The sequence below is a fragment of the Rissa tridactyla genome, chromosome 10, assembly GCF_028500815.1.
Source record: "Rissa tridactyla isolate bRisTri1 chromosome 10, bRisTri1.patW.cur.20221130, whole genome shotgun sequence".
NCBI lineage: Eukaryota > Metazoa > Chordata > Aves > Charadriiformes > Laridae > Rissa > Rissa tridactyla.
In genome coordinates this window covers 7,653,590-7,673,221 of record NC_071475.1, presented here as the reverse complement: position 1 = coordinate 7,673,221, position 19,632 = coordinate 7,653,590, and the positions used below count along the sequence as shown (strand labels likewise).

Genomic DNA, 19,632 nt, shown 5'->3' with positions numbered 1-19,632 from the left:
CTAAAAAGGGCAAATCAAAGACAGCAGAGGTGGGAAAAAGCAATGTTTCTGTCCAATAGCTCCATCCTGCTAGGTGCTCCTCTGAGATCTTGCTGAAGCATGTGGCAGACAAAAGCTTTAGTAGCCATTTTAATGCAAATCAACTGTTTAAGACATAACCTGGTATTTGACATTCTGCTATTCCCGAAAGGGCATAATCATTCTCTCTGGGGCCTCAGGAGCTGCCTCAGCCCTTGCACAAGAGCAGCTCCATCCTGCCCCGTGCTCCTCAGCATCACGAGGAAGGGCGAGGAGCAGAGAGGGGCTCAGGGCAGGGCACCCACTGAGCACATCGGCAGCAAAACAGAGGCAGAAAAGTCTGATTTGCAGCCCCACAACTGGGCCACATGTGGTGCAAGTGCAACCAGGCACCAATGACTTTATTACCTTACCTAATGATCCAACTTCAACTAAGGACGTGCATCGTCCCACCAGCCCCAGCACTGCTGGAGACTTCTCCCACCAGCTTCGATGATGAGAAGAGCGTTTGAGGAGGAGCTAAAAAAGAACCCTCAGCGGTCAGAAGTGAAAGACACCAGCAAGCTGGCGTCAGGAGATTCGCATCACGCCTGCCCGTTCTCCATCCCTTCTGCAGAGAGGGCTGCCGGCTCCCAGCTGCCAGTCCCTGGCGGGCGCCGCGGCAGACACACACTCGCGGCAGGGAAAGCAGGAGCGAGAATAGCAGGCACTTCGCTGGCGGGAGGTGTGACAAATCCTTGGCAGAGCACAGAACCAAAAGCAATTTTAAAATCAGCAACAGGCATCTGACAGCTCTGAAAAGAGCCTCCTTGGCGTTCCTGTGCCTTTACAATGCTCTGTGCGGGCGGATGCGGGTGCTGAGGAGCACTGATGTGATGGGAACGTACTGTTCACCGGGAAGATGCGGGGCAAACCGAAAAGCATTATCATTGATCCAAACATTGTTAGGCTGTTTGGTACATCACTGGTTTTCCTTCCAGCTAAGAAACTTTATACGGTTGCTCATGTAAAATTAAGCTTAATGTGGCATTAAGATTCTACAAAATTATGCCTGGAGATGAGGGAAAAAAGTAAACTCCGAGCAGCGACTAAGCCTGTATTGATTTTTATGCGTGCGTTCCTCCAGCATTGTTACTAAGCTGGTGACACTGTGAAGGGCACAATTATTTATGTTCCATCAAATTAGTAAGTAATTCAAATCCCTGACGAAATCTCCAGCAAAAATTGTTTTCACTTCCACAGAAAGTCCTTCTGACACTTAAATCATTCGCTTACCCCTGGAAGGGCACAGTAAGAATATGCGAACTTCACAGAAAAAAACCAAAAAGCTATGCAAGAAAAGTGAAAAACCAGCTCTCCGCTCATCAGTACCACCCCTACGTCTAACTGAAGGTCACTGGAGCCGTCACCAACACAGCATGGATAGTGCCCTATACTGCCAGCAGCGGTAGGGCCAGCACGGGTGCCCTGTACTGCGTGGTGCAGGGTGGGGTCCCCATACAGGACCAACCTTCTAGTACCAGCAGAAGGCACGTGAAGAAATGAGGATGAGTGTTCGTGTGGGTGTGTAATTTCCTCTTTGAAAACTGAATGATTGTGAGGAAGGAGTGACTGTCCAGCACAACTCAGGAAGGATGCTCTGCCGGTTGGAGGGAGAGGGATATGGAAAGCCAAGGAAATCTTACTTCAATAGTCATGTTGAGATGAGGCACGTGGGAGGAGCAAAGCCAAGGGGCCGGTGACCTCTCCAGCCAGCCGAGATACACGAACATGGTCTAATTTTAAAGCAAGGCGGTTATCTCAACATTCATATATATTCTTGATTTCTACATTATAGGCGTGTGCCTCTGTATTTTGATGATCACCTAAAACCAGTGCAGGCACAGAAATATTATAAAATGCAAAGAAACTTAAGGTTTCAATTTTGCCTTTCTCCAGCTCCTTTTGTTGGCTCCCTGCTTGATCCAACCACTCTGTCCAAAAACCACAAGAGTTTTCCACTGTATTTCAGCCAAAAAGTCTGTGTTGCCTTAGGGTCCCAGTTGAATGCAGCCAAATGGAAGGCAGGAAGAACTTTTTCCGATAAATTCATAAAAATGTGCTCACGCAAGATGTAAGTAAATTACATGGAGAAAAGAAACGAGGGTGTCTGGAATAAAAGCTCACATCTTTACTATTATGCTATATAATAACATTAAAAGAGAGATACGATAGGAGAATTCTTCACTGAAGCGTTCCATCAATATTTAACTTGAAGAGAACAATTTCTTTGAACAACTACTTTGTAGGAGGAAATTCCCTTACTCCAGCCACCAAAAGAGCCTTAGAAAAGGCCTTTAATCAGGGCCTTTGAAACAGGAAGGAAAGCCAGATTTTCCTCTTTTTCTTCCGTAATGTTTTGAAAAGGAAACAAGCTATTGAAATATATCAAGCGATTTCCTTTACTTGAAACACTAGCAGCCTTCTGTGTATTGTGAGCAAAACAAAAATAAATGCCTTTTATCCACCCAGATTTTGCTGCGGGTAGGCAGCACCAAGACGGACTAATCATTATGCGGTCAGGGAATCACAACCTCAGGACCGTGTCACATCCTACCCAAACAATTATTTTTGGGAATGGAATAATACTCTTAGGAGACATCAGTATGATTATCCACCAGTGGCTATTTTGGCTGCAACAGCAAGGAGCAAGAGAGGGAGCAGAGAAAAAACAACGATGAGATGGCTAAAATACTGTCGTGCTTGCAGGGGGTAGAGAGTCTCGGAAAAGAGGGCAGGTAGAAAACAAAGCCAAAAAGAAATCCCGGCCCAGTTAAATGGCAACTTAACTTCAGTGTCAAATTACACAGCCACTGAAAAATCCTCACAGCCCAAGTCGTCCTCACTTTATTTTTGCTAGCATGTTTTGTTACCCGGTGGGAGCTAGATAATAACATCTATTTTTGTGGAAAACAACACAGTTTTTCAGCTCAGTGTGTTGTTTTTATTTCACAGCAGAACACTGCAATTTATAAATAGCAACACCTATGGAAAATCCTCTAAATGAAGGACTTTATGGTATGTTATCATTTAACCCCTATTTTTCACTTTCATTGGATTTATTGGTGTTCCCAGTTGCAATGTTAAATGACTCTGAAAGTAGAGCAATTAATCCAAAATCCTATTTGTTTTAATCTAACACTGTCAACTAGTTTTAGGTTTGCAGTCAAGAGAAAAAAAATGTTTGTTAAGCTCTACAGCACTAGCTAATGTCTAAAGACAATCCTCGGAAAAGGTGCAAAGATGTTTTATCACAGCACTATAGATGGGACGGAGATTTATTATAGTACCTAGCACCATTCCAGCAGATGCCTTTTGAATTACAATGAGATTATTAAAACTTTACAAATCATTATATTAAAACCTGACAAGAGTACTTTGGGAACTGGAGCATCTTGATGTCATTGCTAATGATGCATTACCCGTGATAAGGTTTCAGGAAAATTCCTAAGTAAAAACTGGTTATAAAAGTATAAAATATATTAATATTTATTTCAGTACCTGCTATAAGTTCAAGGATAATAGGTTTATATGCATCAGAACAGCCGAATGATCGTATTTATGTCAGCATTAGAAAGATGTTCATCTGCTGCAAAGTTTAATTAATTTTCACAGATAGTTAATTTTCTGTTTCATTATCAGCTCCCTAAATTTGAAAGACAAATAATTTATAAACAAATAGAAACTTCAGAGAGGAGTATTTTTAGAGCAAACAGAAGATAAATAGCAGGAGTGGAGCATCGACGCTGCCTTCGAAGGACTAATATGAATGATATATTGTAGTAGGTTTTGATTGATAACTTACACACTCTAGAGCACTGACTGAAAAGAAACAAATTGTTTATAGTTAACCCCAACCCATTTTCAGGTAACAAATGACTCCGATCTTTACCAGTCAAATAATGGCTGTGATGCCCTTAAACATCAGCAAATGAGGAATGTGCAGGCTCACCACGTCCTTCCAGGGGTGACCTGATCCCTTAAGGACAACAATTCCTGCCCTTCTCCCCTTCCTGGCAAGAAGAAAGTTTAAGCAGCTACTTACCGTGATGTACGACGCCCTTCAACCCATGGATAATGGGATCCAGTGCCGGATTGTCCCTCTGACTGACCTACATGCAAAGGATACAGGATTGGTTACATCTATTCTGGCATCAGGTAGAACAGTCTCAGTTTAATCTTCTAAAGAGAAAAAAAAAAAAAGATGTTATCTAACAAGCTGCTTAGTTCTCACATTTACAATGCCTCTTCACCAAATGCCAAAGATACATGTCGTAATAAAATAAAGTAAGGAAGGTTAAATCAAAAGAAAGCATCCTCTGAATTCATTAAAACATTAGCTGTATTATCAGCCCAGCAAAGCCTAAAAACAGACAGCTGATTTTTCTCCATCTAATTCTGCTTTCATAGAGGAAAACTGCTGTGATAAGCAGAAGTTATCTCAGTCCAGTTCATCCCTTACTGATACGGGAATAAATCTGGTGCTGCCACTGAAATCAGTGAAGTTGGACCCCTTTCAGCTGTAATGGAGTTGGGCCTTGGCATCTCTTTGCTATTCATGTTTTTACATTTATTTAATTTAGTGTCACTTGGACAAGGGAGAGGGGAAAAAAGCTTTGTGAGAGGATCTAGAAGAAAGCTCTGATTTTTGACAATGCAATTGCCTGCACTGCCAGACCAAAAACTGGTACCCTGCAGTATTTCTTCTATCACCCAGCAATCACTTGTGTTCTCTGCAACGGCGAGAACCAGCACCAGGGAGAGGAGGGGAAGGCAGCGGAAGGATTAACCCTGTTTAGGACCACAACTTCCAAATTAAACCCATCACTTCAGTCACTTACTTGTAACTCAGCCAAGGATTTTACAAACGATAATGCAATTTTTTTTAACCTTTTGCCTCTTCAGAGGTATTGAAGGAATAACTCACAATTTCTGTGAACATGTTCCTTTATTTAAGGTACTTGCCCATTTACTTTTGGGAGATAAATATTGGCATATACCTCATTCACGTCTCGTGTTTTTCTTTTTCTTTGCCACCAGTCAGTATCAGAAGCCTGAGCAGTGTTGATCATTTTTGGATGGACTGCTCCCAATGGGCAAACACATTGAATGCAAAACAGCTCCTCTGTACTTTGCTGCCTGCCCAAGATCTCAATGTCATGAGTTTAATCACTTTATGTCCATGTATTAACAGATGAGGAAAGGAGCAGAGGCAAAAGAAGAAATCCCTGAGAGAGGACCTTGTGCCCAACAGGGAACATGTTGCTGCATGAAGTGCAGAACCAGCTTGGAGTGCACTCTTAGGAAGAGGACATCATTGACCGCAACACATCCAAAAAATGCGTTATTGTTAAAAAATCACAAATTTTAATGGCCTGAGGAGAAAAGTGGAATCACACTGCCCAAGTTTCACAAGCATGTCTCTTCTCGTCCTTCCTCCCCATAACTAATTAGGAATCTTAGAAACCTCATTATCTTCTTAGCCAACTGCATTGAGAAAAACCACAACAAAGCACCTTTCTTTTTGCTGTTTAGTTGGCCTTTGAACCACTCTGCTGTGTTCAGGATACAATTTCATGCTCTTGTCCAGAGACAAAATGGTTTGTTTTGGTTTGGTGTTTTAAATGGAAATTGAAGATCCTTTTCTCATCACAGTACTCCAGAACTTGCAATGATCAGGTAGGGTGAGATATGCAATAAAATCGTGAAACTAGCAACAGCAGCTTTGAAATATATACAGCTTAGATGTTACTGGCAATAATATTATTAGCCCTGAAGGCTGTAAACTCTTTGAAGCATGAACTTTTATATGCCCAAAGGGGTGCTCTGTACACTTTGGATTCTGTATAAATAATAATCACAGTACACTGAACCCAATGACCCACTTTGTCGGTTCCGTCTGGCTTCTGGCAAATCAACAGTAAACACTAAAAATGCAGAATTGTTGCAAGACACATTCCCGCACCTCTTCCATTTATTCAGGTTTCTCCAAGCGATGGCTACCGCTAAAAAAAAAAAAAAGCTAGTAAAGCTAGTAAAAGACTAGGAAAAACTTGCACTGGACTTGAACGATGTTTTATTTATTGCTGCCTAACTATAAGTTGTAAAGAGTTTCATTTCATTTGCTTTGTTTTTATTTCTGGTGACAGCTGCAATCAGTTTGAAGAAACCGAATAGATGGAAAGAATCCTAAAGGTTAAAACTCTTCCTTTTGGGATTTTCTGTCAAAGTAGATCAATTCTTAACCTCGGCCTTGGCAGCACCCCTTTAATCTGCCGAGGTGGTATGCCTATATAGATCCAGCTACGCAATCTTTTTGATAGCATATTCTGCAAATGTGCTGTGTTCTTCAATAGCATGAAATCAACAGTCATGTCATTTCTTTGGGGGCTGGAAAGCAAATGCTCCGTGCATCTGTAATCATGTTTTCTCCAAGGGTATGGCGAGTGGGATCTCATGTTTCTTTAAAAATCACATGCAAACAAGTACCACTTGCGGAGATGTCAGTTCAGACCTGTATGGGATTATAGTCTTATTTTCCTTCCAGATGCTTCTCTCCTTTTTTCCTTACGCTCACACACTGTTCTCCCACACCTCACTACAACTGTTTCACGATGTTGGCAAGACCATTAGAAAAGTGCCCAAAAGTTTTCTCATTTTGTGGAATGGTTCAGGCTTCAGAACAAAACTTTTTTCGCATCTTTTTTTCTTCAAGTTCTTAAAAAAACCAAAACCACCTTGAATTTCCTTTCTATTTTTTTGCACTTCTCTGTACCCTTTTCCTGCCTGTGTTCATAGAGAAGAGGAGGTTTCTGAAACCCAAAATGTCAAGTTCTATCCCCATTGCTGTACGTCTCTGGTTTAACTGGCCTGGAGCTACCATGCTGGTTGAGATCAGAGATTCACCCATACAAGAATCCTGTCTCTGACAACAGCTGATACTTAAAAGGAAAGGAGGGCAAAAAAAGCAGAAGGAAAAAAAGGACAAAAATCCCTAGAATAAGAAGTGTCCTTATGACCTCCTTTATGATTCCATGTAATGAAGCTTGAGCTCACATCCTTCTACAAACTGTTTTTATCTTTCTCTGTTATATAATCTGTATTGCAGCAGTGTATTTTTTATTATCGTATGAATATATCCTGAAGGAAAACAGCAATGAATTCTTCAGATTGACTTTACGTGCCACATTTCTCATGATACCTTGGCTGCAGAGTTAGAGAAAGACCCATACATCTGTAACCGGGTCTCAGCGCTTAGGCTTCACCCCACACACACCTGCCAAAGCTGAGCACAGCTTTTCTTTTCCTGTAAGAGAAAAGCAATGAGTTTCCCCCTCCTCCTTCAAGAGGCTAACACAGAAGAAACATCACGAATGAAAATTTCTCAAGCACAGGAATTTCAGGCACAAACACAAAGCTGCTACGCTGCTGGCCAGGAGCGTGCTGCGCAGCAAGTATTAATGGGACAGATGGAAAACCATCCTGAAATTGCCCTAAAATACCCACAGTACCACTACTGCAAATGTTGTTTCCTGAACAAGATGCTTTTACTCAAGACTGACTAACACTCCATAGGTCTGCAGTAAACAGGATAAATAATGCTTGCGTGCATCATTTATAATTGAAAAATGCCTGTAATCCTCTTCAGCAGAAATAAATAGGTAACTATCATGCTAAGCGCAAGGGAAAAATAAACACAGAGATATCATTAAACAGTTTCCTGTGCTAACAGAGCTCTCACCATAGGGTAAATATGGGATGAACATGACATGAAGAAGCAAAATCTCTTTGTTTATCATACCCTTTGGGTGACTTCGATACCTGGTGCAGATGCCATTCTGAGTAGAATGAATGGCTTGACGTTAATGCAATGAATAAAAGAAGCATTTGCAATGTAGGAAAAGGTAATGCACAAATGACCCCATTCTGCAATCATAAAACAGAGACGTTCTTCAAGCGAAGTCATGGTGCAAATCATTACCCTAGACAGGCTGCATTTACTTACAGCTCCCACATCTAATGGGGGGACTGAGAAATGATTGATTCCTCAGTGAACAACAAGGTTGATCAGTCATGAACTCTACTGACAACAGCATTAACACCTTTCAGCAGCACAACCTGTTGTCCCCTTGCTTCAAAGTGTTGTTCCTACAGCCTTACCCTCGGAGTCGACAGGGTAGGAGGCAGGCCAGGGAGCTAAGCATCTTCTCAGGATAATGATATTAATACTGCAAAGAGGAAAGTTCCAGCGAAGGAGCAGAGCAGGAGTGTGACGAGAAGATAGACACCACCACAGCCAGGCTGATCACGCCCGTACGGGCACCAAGCCACAGCATGTAAAAATAGACTTTACTGGGCACGGTACTACTCTACAGAAAACCCCTGTGTTACAGGAGTAGTAAGCTCAGCATGTCCTAGTGAGTTAAAAAAAGCCCAACCAGTTCTCATTCCCTATCATTCATTGCACATTAAGTAGCTGAAGTTCTCTGCTCATCTGATTATTTTATAGGACAAACCCAGAACCTCCTGAAGTCTCTGATTTCACAAAAACCATCAGAGTTGTAAAGTGTTAAAATTTATACCACATGCTATATAATTTAAACCATATGCTAAAGTCATATAAGTAAACCATGACCTGTCTTTCTGCTGGAAACAGTTCTAATAAAGCAGAAAAAAAAAAAAGTCTCAGGCAAAAATTTGGAGCTTACCATGCTTATTCTAGGAACAGTAACAAATAACACCAGAAAAACAGGAGAAGCCCCAAATACACATTGAGACTGTCACAGAGGTCACACAGCAACACCGGATCTTACCTCCTAGACCCCTCCCCAAAGGGCCAGACTCCCCCCATTTCCCATCGCTCTGAGCAGCCTCTCCAAAAGCCAGGTTATTCTCCCACCGCCCAACACGAGAAGGGCTGGGGGAAGCACCACAAAGCCCTCTAATGCTCACGGGTACCAGCCACCTTGTGAAAGGCAGATGAACATTAACAGCTTGAAGAGCTCAGAAGTAAGGAATACACTTTCCTTTTAAAAATAGGTTTAAATAGATGTGTTGTATTGAAAAAAAAGGGTGTGGGGAAAAAAGAACAGAAGAACCCCCACCTATCTGGAATGATACAAAATACAAATTTCTCTCTCATTTCTACCTTAAAAAAAAATCTGACATTTAGACTTATTAAACTGCCATAAATTTGCAGCAACTGCTTTCAAGCTCATTAAATGGGCTCACAGACAGTATTGCAAAGCATCTCAAAACGGAGGAGAATGCCACAGTCGGCTATATTGAAAGGTGAAATGACATGCATTTTGTGCAAGTCAGAGGAAAATGAATGGCAACAATTTTGTGATACAGTACCTGAGCCTTTCCCCTCCGAATAGTGATATAATTTACTTTTCTCTCCCACTGCAACATTTGGCCCTTGACTTGGAAACTAAATCTTCAATCTATCAAGCCTTACCCATCTGCTAAGTAAAATGGCCAAGACAATCTGCATGCCTTGAATTCGATATAGCCAGCTGCTCCCAGAGTGCTGTGGCATTAACATCCAGAGACCATCCTCTTGTGCTGTAAAGGACGGTGTCTGCCAAGGATGAATGACTACATACTTAACCGTGGCAGCTAAAGCCAGTGACAATGGCTGACACAGAGAGATGCCAATGTGTCAAATTCTACTTTCAATTACAACGGTGAAAGTCAGGGGTAATATTCCCCCAACCGCACGCCTTCAGCTCGCATTCAGCTTGCGGTTAAGATCTACAGCTCACCAGCCAAAAATGCAAGTCTCCAAACACTCTGTACAAACAACTAAGAAAACTATTCTAAATTAACCAGGTTGCAGAGATTAAATTGTTCTGTGGGGTTTCAGGACAATCAACATGGTTAAACAATTTATTCTCTTATCGGCTCAGTAGTGTTGGACAGATGCCAGTCCTCAATCTCTACGGGAAATGACCTGATTTTCACTGTTTTAGAACAGAAATGAGAAGAATCCCATTAATACGAACATTATGCCACACAATATGTATTTTAACATCACAGCAACAGCGTTTCAAAGAATCCAAGATAATCACAGTCAAAAGAAACATACTTTTCTCAGCAAAGGGAAAGTACTTGGCATATTGCTTGTGTAACTCTTCAAATTCATGTCCTTGGGGCCAAACTATTTCAGAGTTCGCTAACAGCTTGGGTAGGTCCCACTCCTAACCCTTCTGAATGATGGTGCTTTAACCCTGCATCGGTCTGCAGCGTTGAGAAAGGATACACATCCTGGCTTTGTGGTATGCACCCTTGTGCTCGGCACAAAGTCCATTGTCTCACCTCTCTCTTTTCTCCCTACTGAAGTCCGCATTGTAAAATCTGGTTGCGGATAAATATCTCATTTCTCAAACATTTCTGAATAAAAGGAAGTGAAAGATTTCAGCCAGATCTGAAATGCAGATGAACAGATATGAAAAGTTTACATGTGCTTTGCTTTGAAATACAGTAGGAAATATTTATTTGGACCTTTTCAAGAGAACTGATGGGTGAGAAAGGATACTGGTCAACACTACAGCACACTGAGCTATCTGTGAAGGCAAGAAAACGCCTACAGAGCTTAAATGCAATGATAAGCTAGATTCGGTGCTCTAAGTTTTTCACCTTCACAAGCACTAAATGATCCAAGAATGATATATTCCTTCTCCTCCACAGATGATATTTTCTCCCATCTCCCCCATATATGCTATAATTGCACATCTCCCATATGAGCTGATGCAAAAGGACAAATCTGGCCAAGAGCCTGCAGCCTGACAGAGGTGAGCTGGGAGATAGAAAGCATTTGCCGTGTAATGAATGGACTGCCCAAAGTAAGTATCCTGCAGAATGTATTTGTAAGGGAAAACAAGAAATGGAAACAGCCCCCTTAATACTTCAAGTTGCTGCTCATGTGTAAAATCAGAGAGAATAACAGGTACCCAGGCAAGATGTGACACTGAACCTTATGCTGGCACACACACTATTTCACACAGATACTGCCATGACCTTTGATTTTTAAAAAATGTGAATTAGAGCTGAGTTCGCCTTTGCCTACGGCAAATGGTTTCAGGTTCAGTGATTTGAAGGCAAATTCTCTTGAGTTAAATCTGGGTTTTGGCCATCAGGTGTTAATAATCTTGCTATGAATGAAAATATACTGAAGTCAGAGAGGTGCATATGCTGGCGGAGGGGATGTTCTTAGATGTCTCATTCACTATGTTGTTTGGAAAGCGGGGAAAAAAAGTTAATGAGTCTTCCAATGATTATTTTAAATAGAGTAATGGGCGTGCATTGATCCTTCTAGCTAATTCCACTTTGAATAATACATCATTCTGACTGAAAGCTTGCTAGTGATGTATTAACTTCATATTTCATCACAGCTTTGGAGGGTATCTACAGTGAGATATTAACTAGCAGTGCCAAAGAGGAAGCTGCACTTTTTCCCTTTTTTTTTTTTTTTTTTTTTAAAGTCCAAAATGGTTTTAAAAGCTATTGAACTGACTTTGGGGTCAGGTGTTCTGGCTGCCCCTCATCTTTGGTTGAGTGCCATGCATCTACTTGCAACCACAGCTCCTCTCAGCCTTAGCTCACCTCTGTCTTTGCCTCTGGACCCGAGTTAGTTACAGACAACCTGGGAGAAGGATGGGACAAACTAGGTGATAGATCAGCACTTTTCCACTTTTATTATGTCCAGTAGGGATGCTTGAAAATACAAGAAGCACAAACAGTGAATCTTATACCAAAAGGTTGGCTGAAACCTCAGTGTCATATAAAGAGCGAAGGGGCAGCACGGGCTACCTCAGAACATGCAAGAGAATTTGCATCAGCACATCGCAAGGCAACACATAAGACACTGTCTCAAAAAAAGGAAGAGCATGAAACCCAAAGGTAGAGTTAAGTACTGCTTAATAACTCAGCTCAGAGTACGCTGTGTTTGTGCACACCGAGTTTCTTTGTTAGCGGATAGAAGCATTGATCGGGTATTGTACACCTGCTGGCAGCTGACTGATCAGCTCAGCGGGCTGAGGACGACTTCGCAGCCTCCCCCCGCAGCATTACCTCCATTCACTACCACAAGATTTGCAACCACCAGGATGGTAAGGAACAGCCAGCAATGTATTTTCCTTTCTTTTCGTAAGCCCAGACTTTGACTCGCTCCATTGATAACGTAGGCATTAATTTCACCAAAGTATTCTTGCACTTTGAAAGCGCGATGCAGCTAATTTACTGCAAGTGAATAGGCACATTTAATTAATAAATTATTGAAAGATCTTAATACGCATATAACTGAGGAAAACCAAAAGATATCTGCAGCCCAAAAGCACAATCTGATTAGCAGCAATAGAATAGCTAAGATACAAAGCTCTGTAAAAGAAAAAAAAGTAATTGCAACGCAGAGGAGAGACAGCTTCAGTGGCAGATTCTCAAAGCTGGAAAAGCTTGATTGATAGACTGTACCATCTGCAGCTGCGCAAGAAAAGGCTAGAGTAGCTGCAAGTTTATTTAAAGCAATTTCGGTGCACTGAGCCTACTTGTTCTCCTTTGAGAAAATAATATGATTTCTTCATAGAGCATGTAGTCTACTTATTTAAGCAGCAGTGTGCAAGATCTCTCAATCCTACCAGCAGTTCAGCTGGAAAAATGACACACCAGGGGGTAACATTTTATCAGGATGGAGGCTATTTTATAAAAACTGCCATCAGTTATAAACTGTTCTCACCATCTGAGCTTAAAAAAAAAAAAAAAAAAAAAAAAAAAAAAGAAGTGGGTCTCTTTTTAGAGTTTCCACTATCTGTCCAATTTAAGGGAGTTTTTAGGTAAAAATAACCATTTTGACCTAGGCAGGGAGGAAAATGAAATGGTGTAATGAAAAAAATATAACGAGCACTACAGCCAGATTATCCCACAGCACCCACTCTTTGATATACAGCTTCACACATTTGGAGAGGCAAAACTCCAAACTGTGAAACCAAGAATGGAAGTTAGCTTTCATTTTCTTCTGCTTCTAGCTTGAATTTGGTACAAACATGTCCAACTGAGAAAAAAATATCTTCAGGGGGTTTTTTTGGTTGTTTTGTTTTGTTTTTTTTTAAACTAAAACAATGAAATCTGGTGGCTAAACAAGAAGATAAAACGTGCTGGGCAAAAGCAAAGGGTGGAAGGGAACAGCTTGGATGGCTATCTGGAACCCCAGCATTTTGCAGGGGTTTGTAATTTAATTGCTCCAGCTAAGCTTGCCTGGGACGCAGCAGATTTCCAGCTTTTTTCCTCTCTTCCAGCCAACACAAAGGATTTTGGTGAGAGAGGTCACAACAATCACCCCTTTAAAATGAAGAAAAGGAGTCATGTCAGCTTCCTAACATCTTTCATTCATGCTACATGAAAAGTCCTCATTTTTTTCTCTGCCAGCATCGCCCTCGGCTCACTTCCCCACAACAGCAGTGCCTCCCTCCAGCCCGCCAGTACCAGATGACTCAAGTCGGCATCTATGAGTCACAAACACAAAGGATGCAGAAATGTCAATTAAGTTACACAGCCACTTCCCCCATGACAACCACACCTCAGTTCACAATTCAATTAGAAATCCAGTGAAAACAAATTGTTGTAGTGCAGTATTTTTATCTCCTGCTTTGGAACATCAAACTCCAATGTAGTTTGCTTGCTGTTCCTTTTACTTCATTTTTAAGGAGGTTGGTATGAACTGATCTATTGAAATTGCTGCAGGAGTTTTTGCTACAGCAGATTCCCCATGTCTGATGTAGCAGCCATGCGCTGGAAGGGCTCTCGGGCTTCCAGGCAGCTTTGCAGCACAAGAACCCAATGTTAGACCAGTGGAGTTCACTAATAGCTTTCTGGCACAAGAGGACAAGCAAGTCTGTCAACTACAGTACATTTTTGTATTTGTAATTCTCTTTCAAGCAAGTTCTTCCATTTTTACTTATCTTTTGTAAATTTTCAGTGTCATTTAAGTTCTTGCAGATGTGCGCAGCTTTGCAAAATGCTATGAACTTGCACAGCTCAGTGCTTGTGGTACCCAAGGCAAAAAGCACAAGCTAATCCTCAGAGTTTCCTCACTTCTGCCTCCACGCTCGTTTCTGAGCTGCCTCCCTCTTCCATCCCCCACCTGCCACATCCTCCTCGCTCTCTCTTCCCACCCAGTGAGCTGTTTCTGTCTCCTCCAACGCTACAGAATCTTCTCTTCCTAAAGCGTTCCACATACCCTCTTCAAGCACCCTTGCATGGCTCTGCACCTCCCCCTGCACCACCAATGAGGTCCCTGTGCCCTCCACCCCCACGCGGATGTACTTCATGGAGACAGGGAAAAGAAGTAGCCTTGGCTACTGAGGGTATTGAGTGGGCTTGTCCAGGGGCAACTTGGACACTAGCAGAAAGGGTGCAGTGCCCAGCTGCAGGACTGCCAAGGACTCCATAGCTAACGCGCATGAAGTGCAGGTGCACCAGGAGACAGGTCCTTAACCCAGGGTGGTTCCAGCAGAGCTCTGAGAAGCAGGTGAGACGAGGCAGTCCTCACCTCAATCTCCTTCAGGCCACTGAATTGAGAGTGGCAGGATGTGGCCTGCAATTTTCTTTTCAGCTACTTCTAAGCTACTCAAGCTCCTGCAGCAACAAAAGTACAGCTCAACCCCCCCCGATTTCACCTGGTGTAACACTACACACAACAGTGAGGATATGTCAAGCTGTTTATTTTTCACTTGGTTAGAATGACCCAACAACTCACTCAGTTCCTTACAAAAACTTTTCAACAAGTATCATGGCTTGCATTCAGAGGAAATGGGGAAATTGTTGTGCAGAAAAAAAGCACTTAGAATACAAGTGCATTAAAAACCTGGGAAACATTCAGTTTGTGGCAGCAGTTTCTTCCTCTTGAAATACAAAGAAATACAAAAACTAACATGACATGTATGCTTGTTTCAAGATGTTCTACATTTCAGCAGTGGCAAAGTGAATGCTATTCAATCACTGCGAGTAGGTGATAGTCTTAAAGCCACAGAACTCCTCAGGATGCTCTAGCCTTCGTGCCTCTGCTCCACAGGCTTCTTAAAGCTTTCCGGTGCTCCTGTGGAGCGTGACCCATCTATGGAGGGGGTTTTCAAGCTCTGTCTCTGGTCAGGAAGCCCTCCTCCTACACAGGATATAACTTCAAAATTGCCAGAATCTCAAAATCTCAGGGAAAGGTACAAGAGAAGAAATAAAATGCAACTGAATACTATCTAAAACAAAACTTAAAACATGGTTAGAACAAAAGGTTCTCTTTGAACAAGTCTAGTCTGACCCAGAGCAGCAAAGACGCTTCCTGCAGGTGCGTGCACACAGGAATGTCTCAGGAAGAGTCTTCCATCTCCTCTCCTCTCACACACGCTCTGAATCTGCTTGCCAGAGAACCTGCCTATTAATTTGAGTTGTTTAATTCCTTCTTTTTAACCTCTTTTGTTCACACCCCAGCACTTTAACTTCTAGGTGTCCGCAGATCATGTACACTGGTTATGATCCCATCACCAATGCTGTGTTCAGTCAGCTGGACCATCCGGGCTCCTGGCACATGCTTTGCCATGACTCCAGTTTGGTATCCACCTCAAGAAAAGTTTCTTACCTCCTCAAAACCTGGCAGGCTTGCATGATCCTTTGATGGCATCACCCTCACATGACCACCTGCGACTGACACCACAACCTGCGTTAGGCTTTCCCCGTCCAAAAGCTTGAGCTGGTGTGGAGCAAGCTAAAAAGCCAATGCTCTGTAGGGCAATCCTCAGAGGCTTGGCACACAGGGACATGTTCACTGCCAGGCTGCATGGGCAATTCTCCCCAAAATGCCTGAGACCCAACACAGTTTGAATTCCAGCCCAGCTGTAATGTGCATACAAGGAGCACTGTTGGCTGCTGTGAGGATGAGAAGGTTTCCAGAACTAACGGCAGCAAGCACCAGTGCTTGAAAGCTTGATGCTGTAGCATCCCATGTTCTCTGCAGACTTGCCTGTAACCCCAGCACGCTGGTAGGACACACCTGCATTTTTGGCAGCAAACATTTTAATATAGGGCATGAGAAGGAAGGCATAAAAAAAATCTTCTGTTTTTCGGGGTAAAACACCAGTTATATGCCTCAGATGCAATGCAAGCAGCAACGAAGGAAGAAAGAGGGTATTTCCTAAAATGTAGGCATAGGCTGGGCACTTACAAGATAAATGCAGCATTAAAAAAAAAATTGCTTCTGACACGAGAACAGCTGATGGAGATAATCTCCATAGCTCAGCATGAATTTATATACCCTTTCAGCAACTCTATTAGACAGGTGTGGTAGCAGCCAGCTGTACTGTACTGCATGCACAGACCGCGTTTCTCTAACACCCGAGTGCCCATATGGCCCTGCAGCACACCGAGGTGGTGCCACCTGCCCGGGCATCACCCCCCTCTCCCACCACCATCTGTCCACAGAGAGGTATTGGTATCCACCCGAGGGGGCGTGCCGAGCAGGTCTAGATAACGAGCGAGTTCAGACTCAAAAATGATGAATGTTTCCATCCACAACACAGGGACCACCAAACAGCTCTACCGAGTCAGGTTTAAAAGCCAGCTTTACCTCTGGCCTTTAATTCTCGGTCCAAGTTATGAGAAGAGATAAGTCTAGCCATAAGGCGGGGTGGGCCGCTTGCTATTAGAGAAGGTAAGCTTATTAGCTGAAATATAATAAATCTCTGTAGATATCTGGAGTAGCAGAAGGCAACAGTTCGCTTAGCCATATCACTGGTAATGAGTTGGCAAGAGGAAAGCATTCCAAAACGTTAACCTAAAGTTTAATTTGACTGGTATGTACTTTGGGAGAGTATTTAAAAAGACTGGCTCACCCGAGATGGGGAACTATCTGTCTGCTCATGTCTTCCACGAAATGCAGCAGGATATAAAAGCATGTGTTTTTAGCAGTTTAGAATACAAAACGCAGAAAAAAAAATAATCTTTGAAAAGTGATTGATGTAGTCTAATCATGTTTCACACAAGAGCATTTCAAATTATGTTAGATGTTTTTATAAGATCTAAATGTGATAAAGAAGGTTTGCCAGGTGGCAAGGTAGGCAGGGGGGAGAAAGAAGTAAGGAAATAATTTTATGTTGACTGCTTCTAATACACAGGCATGTGCGTAATGCCATACAAACCACAGATAAAGTGTACACACACACAAAATTACTAGCTTAGCTGTTAGGGTTACGGAGCTGTGCTTTCTAATCAACGCTTACTCATATAGCTGTTTTTAAATATTGATCTGGTAGCGTGATCCTGAGGGAAAATAAATATCAAAAGGGGTGATTTAATTCAATCATCCCAATTCCTGCATAACATGATCCTATTTGCTCAAAAACCCAGAAAGCAGTAAATTAAGTGAAGCTTACAGGTCAGCTAATATATGTACAGCCTTAAAATAACATGAGACACACGATAAAATACACTGAGATCCAAAGTTAATCTCTTTTAGCAATATTCTTGCAGCAAGTAAAGATGAATTTTACACTGAAAAAAATCCATTTTATCAGGAGCAAGACTGAGCTTTCTAATAACCAAGCTACTTCCTAATGTGGTACATCATTTTACTTTATTCATAAAGAACAGTTTGCCAAATCTCCAGTTAGGCTTCATTTGATACAGTGCAGATGTTGCAAAACCAATACCTTCTTACAGAAAGTCTCTTTACTCTTGATAATGACAACATTACAATGCATTTTTGATGCGCAGAAACAGTACGGTTACAATCAGCAGCTAAATACTTTTCTGACGGTATCAGCCAGGCAGCTTTTCTCTGGCTTCTCAGTGCTCCCAGAGCTGTGAAACAGTTGCAAACACTGTAAGCTCAGAGGAAAAAATCCTGCTCCATCTTGCAAGTCTCTGAAAACTCACTGCTCAGAGGTGCTGTGAACAGATTTAAGCAATCTTTATTTAACACATATTTCAATTTTCGGCATAGAATAAGATGGTGATTGGCATTCTTGACTCTCATCTATCTCCACTAGAGATTAACGTGCATAAAAGCACATCCCAGCTTCTTTGCTGGTTTTGTTCCGGGAACTCTGATACAAGCACACCTGAACTTAAAACAAAGGGAGGTTTAATATTACTCAAACTGGGACCACTTAGCTCATTTCAGACTCCTCCCCTCCGTCGGATTAGCGTGCTTTGCAGTGAATCTCAGATGTAGAAGAAAAGTCTGAAAGCTACTAAAATGATGCTGTAAAAAGGTTCCCAGGTTTACACACCCTCATCTCCACCCTATGAACTTGAAGATTTCTGATTTAGATTCACAGGAGGTAAAACATCAGATACAAGGATTGCTCTGGGCAAGCCGCCATCTCGGCTGCAGAATCATTTTGGGGGGTGATATGCCATCAGCATTATCAGTTAAGCCATCAGCCATACATACAAATGTCTGCCTCTGTACAAAGACATAAAGAAAGGGACCAGACCAGACTCTGATTTACTTTCCTTGCCTTTCTTTCACCCCTGGAAAGAAAAACACCAGCTCAGAAAACCCTCGATAATTATCCCTCCTACGGTTGTCCTGCGGCACAGAAACTACAGATGACAAAAACCAGCAACAAAGCGACCCGCCGGCAGTAACCTCTAACACTGGATTTACAGTAATTTATGATAGATTATAATTAAATTACTAAGAGATATTTTCCTGCATGTTTGCTCTGCATCATATGTAATGTTTAGGAATTATCCAGGAAACCAAACATATTGTTGGTAATTGGGGTGGTGCTTACATGGATATGCCAACCCAACACCAATCCATGCTGGCCCAAAAGGGGTGGGCAGCATCCTCTGCCTCCAACCGCTCCTCTTCCCTCCCTTGCACATCACATACTATCTAGGGAAAAACACAGTGACATTTCAGCTGGACCCTGCTCTGTGCCTTGGCTAAGGATGGACAAGGTGGGCAGCACTGATGAGGGCAGAAATAGGATGAGTACGTAACCACCTCCGTGATTGTACAAAAATGACACGTTTCATTTATTTGTACAACACAAGCCCTAAGTGATTCTTACATCTCACAGCAACCTATTAACAAAAAGAGACTTTGTGAATGGGGTAGCTGGGTAAACATTTCAAACAAATACATAAATTATGCATAGTCGGTATACTTTTTCTACCTTAGGGATCAAACTGAAACGAGACTAAAGAACTATGTTTTATTTGTATTAAAAATGTATTAGCTGCTGTCCGAGAAGGTTTTCTAGAACATTTGGTATGCTACCCAGGAAATTCTGTCTGAAGCTTGCATTGTTTATTATTGCCAATACCAGGAGAAACTTGGCACTGCTATATCTGAGAACTACAGTAATAATTCTTCAGGCAGAACAGCTTAAATTTAATAAGAATAACTTTTTCATCTGAGCCAGAAGATCTAAAAGCAAAGGAAGCCCCAATTTTGCCCATCTATTTTATATATTCAGATTTTACAACCAATCTCTCCTTTATGACACAAGGTGAAACTAGGCAATCATTTATGAATAGATGCTGTGCTCACCTTCACTTAAAATGTGCCATAACACT

General features: G+C 42.0%; 1 protein-coding gene across 1 annotated transcript in view; it reads right to left on the bottom strand.

Annotated features, from left to right (window-relative positions):
• The window catches only part of PTPRG (protein tyrosine phosphatase receptor type G), a 415,060-nt gene that overhangs the window by 112,897 nt on the left and 282,531 nt on the right, over positions 1-19,632 (bottom strand). The window contains exon 6 of the mRNA XM_054216618.1: positions 4,103-4,169. Within this exon, the coding sequence (XP_054072593.1) occupies positions 4,103-4,169 (67 nt within the window). The remainder of the gene's footprint in view (positions 1-4,102; positions 4,170-19,632) is intronic.